Genomic DNA, 13,675 nt, shown 5'->3' with positions numbered 1-13,675 from the left:
AGTCCCAGCTACTCAGGAGGCTGAGGCAGGAGAATCGCTTGAACCCAGGAGGGGGAGGTTGCAGCAGTGAGCCAAGATCGCACCACTGCACTCCAACCTGGGCGACAGAGAGAGACTCCATCTCAAAAAAAAAAAAATTATTTAATTTTACACACCAAAACGTTTCCTGCAGCAAGTTACCCTGCCTTCTGTGAAAGGTAAACCTAAGACAAACATGTAAAGTGAAGATCCCATAAGACTCTGGCTGATGGAGGGTCTCAGTTCATCCACATTTGGGGAGAATCAATCTAAATAATTTTTAAACATTTTTAAAGAAAAGTATCCAGCTGCAGATAGCGGCAGTAAAAAACAAAAACAAAAACAAAAAAAAACGCGGGGGGTGGGGAGCTTCTCAACAATTAATGGAAAGTGTCCTGGAAATGGTAATGCTCAAGCTGAGCTTATTAAAGCATTCTGAACAGTATTTTTAAAAAATCAAGTATCAAAGAGGATAGAATTTGAAGTGAAAAAACATTTCTGTGTGCAGTGTTCTATGTGCAAACTGCACATTTCTACAGAATGATGAGCTGTATCAAATACCACACTGGAACAAAAAATATATAGTCTAAAGTAAACTCAAATGAGGGAAAATATGACAGAACCCAAGAGGAAGAAACTTTAATATCTTAGGTGTCCTGAAAATAATTCTGAAAAAACCTCCCTTTTTATCACCATCTACTCTGATTCATTTAGGACCAGGAGGGATTGTGGCAGGATTCTGCACTGATGAAGTTGGAAATGCCTGCATATTCATCCCTGGCTGGAATGGTCCCCCAGATTGGGCGGGAATTACTACAGACTGTTGTGTTGTTCCTGAAATTCCTACCCACTGTACTGGATACCCCGCCCCCCCCACAGCATTATACTGACAAACATGAGGCATTCCATATGATGATAATGGCGCAGGAAATGAAGGGAGTGAGAGTCCTTGTGGCAAGGAAGTTGGGACAGCTCCACGGATTTGGGACAGAGAAGAAATCCATGTTGATGTGTAGCCCATAGTAGACGGAATATTCTAAGAAAAACAAAAATAAAAGATCCGTTTATTTGGTATATACTTTTATCAGTCTATATTCCTTCCTATTCTTTTTTTTTCTATTACTGCTGCACAAATGAATATTCCTTCCTAGTCTTTTTGGCATACTATTCCTATTATTACTATTAGGGACTACCATTTTTGGAGCACCTTTCTGTGTGCTAACCATAATTATGTACGTTAATTAATGCCATCTTCATAACTGCCCTGCCTCACATTTTTATAGTTATTTCCATGCATACATACATGGAAAGATATTTGACGTGATGTTTATCTAAAGTTAATGAAAATTATTTCTGGGTGCTGGGATTTGAAGGTGATATTTTAAAATTTGTACTTTTCTGCACTGATTAAATTATATAATGAACATTATTAGTTTATAGAAACCTGATTTTTTAAAAAAAGACAAATTGGAGAGGTTATACATTTTCTCCTGGGTATTTCAAAGGCATCTCAGAAACAAATGCCTAGAAATCAAATGTGTGATCTTCCCCTACCAAAGCACACTGTCTGCTCACATTCCCCATCTCGGTGATTGGTACACTAGAATAGCATTCAGTTATGGGAGCCAGAAACCTAGCCTTAATACCTCCCCTTCACCATACATCCATTCCATCACCAAATTTTGTCCATTTAATCTCTTAAGCATTTTTTGGAATCTGTTCACTTCTTTTCAACTCAACTTCTCCCATTTTCCAGACCAGTTAACAGTTACCATGACTGGCCAGGCGCGGTGGCTCACGCCTGTAATCCCAGCACTTTGGGAGGCCGAGGCGGGCAGATCACGAGGTCAGGAGATCGAGACCATCCTGGCTAACACGGTGAAACTCCGTCTCTACTAAAAAATACAAAAAATTAGCCAGGCGTGGTGGCGGGCGCCTGTAGTCCCAGCTACTCGGGAGGCTGAGGCAGGAGAATGGCGTGAGCCCAGGAGGCAGAGCTTGCAGTGAGCCGAGATCGCTGCACTGCACTCTGGCCTGGGTGAAAGAGCAAGACTCGGTCTCAAAAAAAAAAAAAAAAAAAGAGTTACCATGACTAACTCTTAACTGGTCTGCCAACATCTACCCTTACCTCCAATAAATAATCCTTTTCTCTTGCTTGAGTCAGTCATTTTTTCAAAAAGCAAGTCTGATCATGACAACCCTAGGGCTTAAATGGCTATTTATCTTTCTTAAAATACAGATGGCCGGGCGCGGTGGCTCATGCCTGTAATCCCAGCACTTTGGGAGGCCAAGGCGGGTGGATCACTTGAGGTCAGGAGTTCGAGACCAGCCTGGCCAACATGGTGAAACCCTGTCTCTACTAAAAACTCAAAAATTAGCCAGGTATGGTGGCGAGTGCCTGTAATCTTGGCTACTCAGGAGGCTGAGGCAGGAGAATTGTTGAACCTGGGAGGCATAGGTTGCAGTGAGCAGAGATCGCGCCATTGCACTCCAGCCTGGGCAACAAGAGTGAAACTCCGTCTCAAAAAAAATAAAAACAAACTAACAAAAAATACAGATGAAGTTCCTTATCATTACCAGTTTTAAGACTCCATCTACCTTAGATCCATTGTGCACTAACTCCTCTTTGCTCTCTTCACTTCAGCCAAACTGGCCTACTTTCAATCCCTTCATGCTCCTTTCCTCATACAGGGCTTTTGCATGTGCGATCCTTTCCGCATGGAATCATTTCCTCTCTTCACCTAGTTAACACCTACTCATCCTTCAGATCTCTGCTTAATCATCACTTTTTCAGTGAAGCTATCCTTGACTTTCCTTTACTAGGTCAAATTTCCCGTATTGTAGCCTATATCTTTCTTTTGTAGTTCTTATTACAGTTGCAATTTTATATTTGTATATGCAATTCTGTTATGTCTAACTAGCTGTCTTAGCAGAGCATAAATTCCATGAGGATAGGGATCATACTTGTTTTTACTCACCAAACCCATGTCTAGCAGAGGGCTTGGTACATAACTGTTAAGCAAACAAGTATTTCTAAGTAAGGATACAGAGCAGTAAAATGTAAGAGCATTAGTGAGATGGGCTTGCCACACAAAAGATATAACCAACTGAACCTACAAATACAAAAATAGTTACTATATATAGGGTACCTACTATGTAACACCTATAAAGGTACAGCTTTATAGGTGTTAGCTCATTTAATCCTCACACCAATCCTGTAAGGGAGGTATTCTGTTTGAAAGACATGAAAACTGAGGCACAGATAGATCAAATGACTTTTCTAAAGTCACACAACTAGTAAGTGACTGAGCTGACATTGGAACCCAAGTCTGTTAAATGACCTTCACTACTTTTATTCACACACCATTTTCTACTCACCCTTCCTCCAAACATCCTCCATTATACTCCAGTAAACAGCCCTCCAACTAGTCAACAAAAGCCTCCATTCACACAGTACTCAGAGGTTCTCTCACTGGCAGTACAAATGCATTTATGTCTTGAAATTTGCCTCTAAAGGCTTCCAATTTTTACAATGGTGATGCTATCTGTGTACAAATTGGTGCCACAAGTAAGATAAATACACAGTGCTCCCAAGGAGATATACTGCTCACTAGTTTGGGAAATCGAGGATTTTGAAAATTTTTATTCAGTATTAACAATAAATGCATTATTTCTTTAACAAACTATATGACTATACATGTACACATATGACAATATGTGTACACAAATGTAACACACAGAGATAAATCTCTTTCAATTAAGAGGGTTAAAATTATAAGCCCTGATTCCATTTTAATACGTTCACTCATTTTGAAAAAAAAGTCACTTACTTTAAAAATACAGAAACACAGAAATGTACAAAGTAAAATAAGGCCCAAATTCCACCATCCGGCATATTTTTCATGGCTTTTCATATTTCTCTATGCATATCTAATGTATATAATTTTGCATAAATTATATTATACTATGTATGCTGTTCTGTAAGCTTGACTTCTTCCTACTCCAGAATGCATTGTGGGCATCTTTCTTCACTTCATTGCATGTACACCTGACTAAGGCCATATGCAATAACTAGGGATCTTTTCTTTAAAACACCTCTTATAATATTCTAGCTTAAAGAACTTTAAAATTCTTTTTCATAATGAACAAATAACTTATCAGATCTAAGAATGTTGACGTGAAACACAGGAAAACTTTTCCTTAAAACCCAAACTCTTCTTGGAACACTGGACTGAATTAACCTTCATTCCAGATGCTTTCTTCTTTGATACTTGCTGGATTTTTAAAAAAAAATAGAACAGTCTAAAACAAGGGTTGGCAAACCACAGCCCACCACCCCTTTTTGTAAATAAGGTTTTAATGGAACAAAGCCATGCCCATTTGGTTACATATTCTCTATGGCTGCTTTTGCACTATAACAGAGTTGAGTAGTTGTAATAGTATAGCTTGAAAAGCCTAAAATATTAACTAACTGGCTCCTTCCCCCCAAAAGTTTACTGACTCATGGTCTAAAATATAATTTGCTCAAAGACATAATGAATCTAAAAAAGGATAAAAGTCTCTATGTTATCAAGTCATACCACTCTCTCATAGTGACTGTAACTATAGACCTAAGCGCATCAATTTTTATGGTTTTAGTTCTCATAAATAAAGTGAATTGGGTATAAACAACTTACTTCAGATACTTTGTTCCAGTTTTCTGTTTCTAGTTTGTGTTGACTTTGTTTAAGTTGGTTTAAACTTGGCTTAATAAGAGAATTTCCTACTGCTTCCTTTGTCCAGTCATCCACCAGCTTGTGTAGGTCATCTGTGAACATCCCTTTTTTACTGGCTGGAGACTGTTGGCATGATGCTGCATTACTCTCCACACACAGTGGATCTATAAGAAAAAAAAAAAACAAAACAAAAAACAGGGAAACCATGAAAAAGAATTAAAACTGATAATCAGATAACTCTTTGGCCAACAAAGCAGTTAACGGAACCACACATGGGGTGCAATTAGGGTGAACACACACTCTAGTTTACCTGCGTGATCCTGGTTTAAAGCTGTTGTCCTGGAGTAATTGCTAACAGTACTCACTTTCACTCTCAAAAGTTTCCTCTTGGCTGGGCGCAGTGGCTCACGCCTGTAATCTCAACACTTTGGGAGGCCGAGGCGGGTGGATCATGAGGTCAGGAGTTGAAGACCAGCCTGGCCAACATGGTGAAACCCCGTCTCTACTAAAAATACAAAAATTAGCCAGGCATGGTGGTGGGCACCTGTAATCCCAGCTACTCGAGAGGCTGGGCCGGAGAATAGCTTGAACCCGGGAGGTGGAGGTTGCAGTGAGCTGAGATCACGCCATTGCACTCCAGCCTGGGACAGAGCGAGACTCCGTCTCAAAAAAAAAAAAAAGTTTCCTCTTGTTTGGACAGCAAATTATATGGTTACCTTAGGTATAAATCAAGTGTAATAAATAGTACTCATAAAATTAGTATAAACTCTAATCTTTTCACCAGCTCCCTCAGATAGATACTTAGAAGATTAAAAAAGAATTAAATAATGTTAAAAACAAAAAAAAAGGTCTAGTGCAAGCCACTTTTATAATGGGAAAACAAGGCCCAGAATAAGTAAATTGACATGCCCAAGTTCTTGCAACTAATTACCAGCAGAGACAGGCCTGGAACTCTAAAGCCTAGACAAAGACACTCTATCTTTTCAATATACCATACTGACTTTCAAGAAGCTTCAGAAAACTAGAATCTCATTTTATTTTTTACTGATGTTTCTGTTTACGATTTAAAAAGATGAATGTGTATCTAGAATAGCAGAAATGAAGACACAGATGGTTTGATGAGCCTCATGAGTTGTGGAGCATAAGATGTTCAAATAAATGAAAGAAATCAATTATAGAGAATTCCATAAGTATACTTTCCTAATCTGAACATCACACTAAGTCTTTACATGATAATTGAGTACTATTACTCATGCTTACGATATCATTCTTATAGAAAATATTCATAGAGTTCCAGTTCCTCTGACTGAATTATAAGCCAAAAACTTACAGAGTGGGTCTAAAATTAATTTTAGGAAATACAGTTGTGAATTTAAGCACAATAACAGTTCCAGGGATTTAACAAGCACGTGAAGATGTCTTATACATGTGTTATGGTACTTCTTTTAATCATGAAAAAATACAAAAATAAATTGCAAGAGGTAATGCAAGAAGCTTCCATATTAATACTTTTTGAAACTTAAACAGGCCTGTTATATAAACAAGTATCATTCTGTTTTATATACAGTGAAACTGGGACCCAGAAGATTAACAACTGGAGTCATATGCTGGGGCTAGAATCCAGATATCCTGACTGTCAGTTCAGTGGGCTTTCCGTTGTACTCCATCGTAAATGCCAACTGCTGAGGTGGGCAGATCACCTGAGGTCAGGAGTTCGAGACCTGCCTGGCCAACATGATGAAACCCCGTCTCTACTAAAAATACAAAAATTAGCCAGGCGTAGGGGTGTGCGCCTGTAATCCCAGCTACTCGGAAGGCTGAGGCAGGAGAATCGCTTGAACCCGGGAGGCGGAGGTTGCAGTGTACCGAGATCACGCCATTGTACTCCAGCCTGGGCAACAGAGCAAGACTCTGTCTCAAAAAATAATAATAATACAATAAAATAAATGCCAACTGATATAATAAAGTAGGAAATGGAAGAAGATATTACTTAATAAAGGGAAACATGACAATCTCAATGATTGCATATGCATAGTTTGTGATTTTCTATGAACCCTGTGCTACTGAAAATTTAGATTCAAAGGTGATTAAATATTTTTGTTTGTTTGTTTTGAGACAGAGTCTCGCTTTGTCACCCAAACTGGAGTGCAGTGGCGCGATCTTGGCTCACTACAACTTCTGCCTCCTGGGTTCAAGCGATTCTCACACCTCAGCCTCCTGAGTAGCTGGAATCAAGGCGCACACCACCATGCCCAGCTAATTTTTGTATTTTTGATAGAGACGGGGTTTCACCACGTTGCCAGGCTGGTCTCAAACTTCTGACTCAAGTGATCTGCCTGCCTCAGCCTCCCAAAGTGCTGGGATTACAGGTGTGAGCCACCGCACCCAGCCTTAAATATTAAAGGGAAACACAGTAGTGTTGTATAAGAAGAGTTTAATGAATTGATCAGAACATTCACATATACAAGAGTTTTAAAACAACATTTACTAATTTGGGGCAACCATGATATATCAAAATGACATACTAACTTGTTGGAATCCCAATTTTTCTAAGACATAAAATCCTGAGACACAAAAGTCAGTCTATAATAAAAGCATCATTTCTTCTTGTTATCCCTTTGCACATTCAACTAATTCTCTGCTTATTCCAGCGAGGGAGTAAAGAGCACAACAAAGTTGGGGAAGACTTTGGAGCCGAAGCTTTTATAGACTGTGTTCTCAACCTAGAAGAATGTCAGCAGGTAGAATTAAAAAGAGAAGATAGCCAGAAACAGGAAGGTATCAATGCCCACAGTTTTGCCTATCCATCTTCTCTTAGAAATATTTTTGTGCCCAATCCCTTCAGCTTCTAAAACATTTGTTGCAGAGAAGTTAGGTCTAAATGTCATTAATTTAAGAACATTTCTGGGGCTGGCACAGTGGCTCATGCCTGTAATCCAATCATTTTGGGAGGCTAAGGTGGGTGGATCACCTGAGGTCAGGAGTTTGGGGGCAGCTTGGCCAACATGGTGAAACCCCGTCTCTACCAAAAATACAAAATTAGCTGGCCATGGTAGTGGGCGCCTGTAATCCCAGCTACTCAGGAGGCTGAGGCAGGAGAATTGCTTGAACCTGGGTGGCGGAGGCTGCAGTGAGCCGAGATCACGCTACTGCACTCCAGCCTGGGAGACAGAGTGAGATTCCACACACACAAAAAAAAAAAAACCAACCAAACAAAAAAAAACAAAAAAAGAAGATTTCTGGGTGGGAGGGAGAAAAAGAAGAGAAAAGAAAAAAGAACATTTCTCCACTAAGGGAAATACAATGTTAGGACTCTTCTTGCGTATAACTCTGGTCTAACAAGTTATGTTAAATACTCAATTGGCAGTAAATTAAGGCTGCTGAACTAGTGGCACAATAGCCAACAAGTGGAGGAAAAAATAATTAACAAACTGAAACAAGCATTTAAATGAAACAGGGACTAGGGCAACAACCACTGCACTCCAGCCTGGGTGACAAAGCGAGACTGTGTCTCTTAAGCAGGCAACAGAAAGAACAACTACACACACACATACACACACAAAGTTATCAAGAACAATGTGCCATATGAAAAGGAAAAAAATGCTATTTGAATGTTATTCAGTATCTATGTTTTACATAAAGCAGGATCATTTATTTATTGATTTCATCTAAAAGTTATTCATATCATAATATAAAAGACCACTTAATTCAAAGCTCACAAGCCAGAAAATACCCAATCAATGCACATTAAAATAAGTACTATGCAAACGTGGTTTATGATAGGTAGTAATAACATACTAACTACAAATGTGCTCTTTAATATTCATTTCTTATTGATGAAATGAATAAAACCAGAGTTCAGTCCTTGATGCTCTTTTTTGTTCTTTCCTCCGAGGTGATGCCTATATTCAGACAGTTTCAGTGATCACTCCACTGCACTATTTCTATCTCTTATCCTATACCTTGATTTCTCTCTTCAATCACAATCTCACAACCAACTCCCAAATGTATTTTTCTACTTGGATGTTAATAAATTATTCAATTCAGGCCAGGCACAGTGACTCACATCTGTAATCCTAGTACTTTAGGAGGCTGACACAGGAGGATTGCTTGAGGCCAGGAGTTCAAGACCAGCCTGGGCAACACAGGAGGATCTCGTCTCAAAAAAAATTTGCTGGGTATGGTGGCACACACCAGTAGTCCCAGCTACTTGGGAAGTTAAGGTGGGAGGCTTGATTGAGCCCAAGAGTGCAGGGTTACAGTGAACTATGATCATGCTACTGTATTCCAACCTGGGTGACAGTGAGACACTGTCTCTAAAAAAATTAACTTAAAAAATAAATAATTCAAGTCAATATACCTGGGGTCAAACCTATCACAATCCTGGCATGATGATTTGCTTAAATGTCATACTTCTGTTAAAGATACTGAATTTTTTTCCAAACCAATCAAACTCAGATCCTTTGGATCTCCCCACCAATACACACATATCCAGTCCATCACTATGTCATGAAATTCCTCCTATACAATGTCTTTTGTCCACTTTCATTTCTACCATTCTATAAGCTCTTAATTATCTCATGCACAGACTACTATGATTGCAATGATCTAAATGGACTCACTCCTTGGCTCTAGCCAATATATTCTTCAAACTACCACCAGATTAATATGAGTAAAGGCTGGGCACGGTGGCTCATGCCTGTAATCCCAGCACTTTGGGAGGCCGAGGTGGGTGGATCACATGAGGTCAGAAGTTCGACACCAGCCTGACCAACATGGTTAAACCTTGTCTCTACCAAAAATACAAAAATTAGCCGGGCATGGTGGTGCACACCTGTAATCCCAACTAATTGGAGGCTGAGGCAGGAGAATCGCTTGAACCTGGGAGGCAGAGATTGCAGTGAGCCAAGATCGCACCACTGCACTCCAGCCTGGGCAACAGAGCAAGACCGTGTCTCAGAAAGAATAAATAAGTAAAAAATAATGTGAGTGAAATGCTGTTTTCAGATAAAATGCTGCTTAAAAAAAAATTAAGCTTCAACAGTTCTTTACTGCCAACAACACGAGGGTTCCCACTTGTTTAGGTGGCAAAGACCTGGGAAATCATGGTTGTCCTTGCAGAACAAGTACATTATTTTATTTATTATCCTTAAACTAACATGTATCACTTATTAAGCTTAAATATATAATTGTTTTAGATCAGATTCATTATCTTACACTAAACACTAACATAAACATGCTGTGGCAGCTGCCAAATTTTTTTAAGTACAGAAGGAAAACTTTCTACTGTAAATCCTCCATTTCACCCAACTATTTGAAAGTTATATGTCTTTCTTGCAAATCTTGCATTTTTACCATTTGCATGCCTTAATATCATGAAATTCTATCTACTGACAATACTGTTTTCACTTCCCTTAATTTCAATTCTGCCCATTTATCCTTTGTTGTTGTTGTTGTTGTTGTTGTTGCTGTTGTTGTTGAGATGGAGTTTTGCTCTTGTTGCCCAGCCTGGAGTGCAATGGCATGATCTTGGCTCACTGCAACCTCTGCTTCCCAGGTTCAGGCAATTCTCCTGCCTCAGCCTCCCGAGTAGCTGGGATTACATGTGTGCACCACCACACCTGGCTATCTTTTGCATTTTTAGTACAGATGGGGTATCACCATGTTGGTCAGGCTGGTCTCGAACTCCTGACCTCAGGTGATCTGCTCACCTCAGCCTCCCCAAGTGTTGGATTACAAGCATGAGCCACTGCACCTGGCCAAGCACTGCTTCCTAAAATGGGTTCCCTGGTAAAATTGTTTTGGGAGATTTTGTAGATTATTTCCTTTCTTGGACATTCTCAATTCATATTAGCACATCAAAGGACCTAAGAAATTCTACAGTGGAGAGATTGGTATTTATATTATTTAATACCACATTTCGCATTTGACCATGTAACACTTATTAACTCCCTGCTGACAACTTATGAAATGCTGTGCTAAGGCCAACAAATGTGTCCACCAATCTTGGCCAAATGGGAAAAAGATGAAATGTCAGCAAGTTTTTTTTTTTTTTTTTTCTTGAGACGGAGTCTCGCTCTGTCGCCCAGGCTGGAGTGCAGTGGCGCAATCTCAGCTCACTGCAAGCTCCGCCTCCCAGGTTCACGCCATTCTCCTGCCTCAGCCTCTCCGAGTAGCTGGGACTACAGGTGCCCGCCACCACGCCCGGCTAATTTTTTTGTATTTTTAGTAGAGACGGGGTTTCACCGTAGTCTCGATCTCCTGACCTCGTGATCTACCCGCCTCGGCCTCCCAAAGTGCTGGGATTACAAGCGTGAGCCACTACGCCTGGCCTGTCAGCAAGTTTTGAAAGAGCACTATTGGAGCTAGAAATATGAAATCACCTGTTCCTGTGAGAGGCAATAAAGTAACAAAACTACTGGAAGGTACGTGTGGAGCACCCTGTCTTTGTGAACTTGGCCTCCATGAGTTATAAAAAGAAAGAGAAAATGAAGATAATTTAGTTCCTACTTAAGAAGACATTACCATTTTTATATTAAATCTGGTTCAAGGGCCTGACATAGTGGTCACGCCTGTAATCCCAATGACTCTGGAGGCAGAGGTGGGAGGATTGCTTGAGGTCAGGAGTTTGAAATCAGCCTGGGCAACATAGCCAGACCCCATCTCTACAAAAAAATATTTTAAAAAAGATTAGCCAGGCACAGTGGTACACGCCTATAGTCCTAGCTACTTGGGAGGCTGAGGCAGGAGGATAGCTTGAGCCCAAGAGATTGAGGTTATAGTGAGCTATGACTGAGCCACTGTACTCTAGCCTGGGTGACAAAGCAAGACCCTGTCTCTAAAAAATAAATAGATAAATAACAAAGTCTGGTTTGGAACCCATCTAAATATTTTAATAAATAAGTTAATTTAACAGAAATACAATAATCAGATACTCTCCTTCCTGCCAACTGAAAAAACTAATTTCTGGCTTCCAGCATGACAGAGTAAGGACGTTAAGAAACCTCCCTCAAAAGGAATCCTAAAATTGGACAAAATTCAAAAACAACCATTTTAGTACTCCAGAATTTGTCCTAAGGAATACAACAAAATCAGAAGCATTTATTCATGAAAACTACTGAACTTTTCAGGTAAGAACTGTGCAATCCATGGTGTTTTTGCACAAGGCTGTTCCCATCACCCCCACCCAGCTCTGTTGCCCAGCAATTCTACCAAAGTGGGGCATTCTGAGAAAATAGTAAGTTGGCTGCTGTTGCTGCTACCATAGGGGATTCACTTGATTTGGAACTTTAGAAGCAGGTACTCCATTAGCCTGAGGTTAACAGGGAGATCTGAGAAGTGAGATAGCCACAGGGACTTGATAAATTCTCCACATGTCAGGCTGAGCGTGGTGGCTCACCTGAGGTCAGGAATTCAAGACCAGCCTGGCCAACATGGTGAAATCCTGTCTCTACTAAAAATAGAAAAATTAGCCAGGTGTGGTGATGTGTGCCTGTAATCCAAGCTACTCAGGAGACTGAGGTGGGAGGATGGCTTAAACCTGGGAGGCAGAGGTTGCAGTGAGTCGAGATCACGCCACTGCACTCCAGCCTTGGGAACACAGCTAGACTTTGTCTCAAAAAAAAAAAAAAATCTCCACATATCTCAGACTGACTGGATGGTTCTCTAACCATAGTGATTTTAAAGTACAAAAATAAGAGATAATGAGTGGTGGCACACACCTGTAATCCCAGCACTTTGGGAGGCTGAGGCAGGAGGATCACAAGGTCAGGAAATCAAGACAAGCCTGGCCAATATGGTGAAACATCGTCTCTACTAAAAATACAAAAATTAGCTGGACGTGGTGGCAGGCACCTGTAGTCCCAGCTACTTGGGAGGCTGATGCAAGAGAATCGCTTGAGCCTGGGAGGCGGAGGTAGCAGTGAGCCAAGATTGCGCCCCTGCACTCCAGCCTGGGCGACAGGGCGAGACTGTCTCAAAAAAAAAAAAAGAGATAATGAGAAAAATCTCCAAACTCTTCGAAATTAAACAACACACTACCAAGAATCCATGGATCAAAGAGGAAGTCTCAAGGGAAATTAGAAAACATGTAGAACTTAAAAAAAAAAAAAAAAGAAAATATAGGGCCGGGCGCAGTGGCTTACTCCTGTAATCCCAGCACTTTGGGAGGCCGAGGCGGGCGGATCATGAGGTCAGGAGATCGAGACCATCCTGGCTAACACTGTGAAACTCCATCTCTACTAAAAATACAAAAAATTAGCCGAGCATGGTGGTGGGCACCTATAGTCCCAGCTACTCGGGAGGCTGAGGCAGGAGAATGTCGTGAAACCAGGAGACAGAGCTTGCAGTGAGTGGAGATCGAACTACTGCACTCCAGCCTGTGGGACAGAGCGAGACTCCATCTCAACAACAACAACAACAAAGAAAATATATCAAAACCTAGGGAATACTGGAGTACAAAGAATAAACTTCAATGTATGCAAAGGTAAAAAAAAAAATCATTTAGGAGGTCATGAGATCCCAGGATAGAATGTATTTGTCAAAATGTACAGAAAAGGCACAAAGAATGAACCTTAATATATGCAAATTTAAAAAGTAATTTAGGAGGTCAGGGAATCCCAGAAGGGAATGTAGAATTTGGCAAAAGCATCTAACCATATTGAAAATGTATGAAGCAACCTCATATAAGCGGGTAAAAGAACAGATGCTATATATAACTTTGGAAATGAGTGGCACCTGTAATACTGAAGGCAAAAGAAACTGTACATAAGCATTGTATTCTACTTGATAAAAATGTTTCCCACTAGGGTTTGGGTTAAAATTCTGAAACTACGACACTTGTATACTGGAATTAAACAAGTAAATGGCTGGAGGATGGTGGGAGCCAGGTTTCTCACTTCTGGAGTGGGAGGTTACAGATAAGCAAATAGATAAGTCGATAA

At 40.3% G+C, this 13,675-nt stretch overlaps 1 protein-coding gene across 1 annotated transcript in view; it reads right to left on the bottom strand.

The window, feature by feature from the left end:
- Positions 1–642: 642 nt before the first annotated feature.
- Positions 643–13,675, bottom strand: part of WNK3 (WNK lysine deficient protein kinase 3) — a 159,036-nt gene continuing 146,003 nt past the window's right edge. Inside the window, exons 22-23 of the mRNA XM_030806911.1 lie at positions 4,695–4,897; positions 643–1,054 (exon numbers count right to left, since the gene is read on the bottom strand). Coding sequence (XP_030662771.1) covers positions 725–1,054; positions 4,695–4,897 — 533 coding nt within the window. The 3' untranslated portion in view covers positions 643–724. The remainder of the gene's footprint in view (positions 1,055–4,694; positions 4,898–13,675) is intronic.

This window comes from Nomascus leucogenys, chromosome X (assembly GCF_006542625.1).
Source record: "Nomascus leucogenys isolate Asia chromosome X, Asia_NLE_v1, whole genome shotgun sequence".
Classification (NCBI taxonomy): Eukaryota; Metazoa; Chordata; class Mammalia; order Primates; family Hylobatidae; genus Nomascus; species Nomascus leucogenys.
The sequence above is the reverse complement of the archived record's forward strand: the minus strand, read 5'-3'. Positions and strand labels throughout refer to the sequence as shown.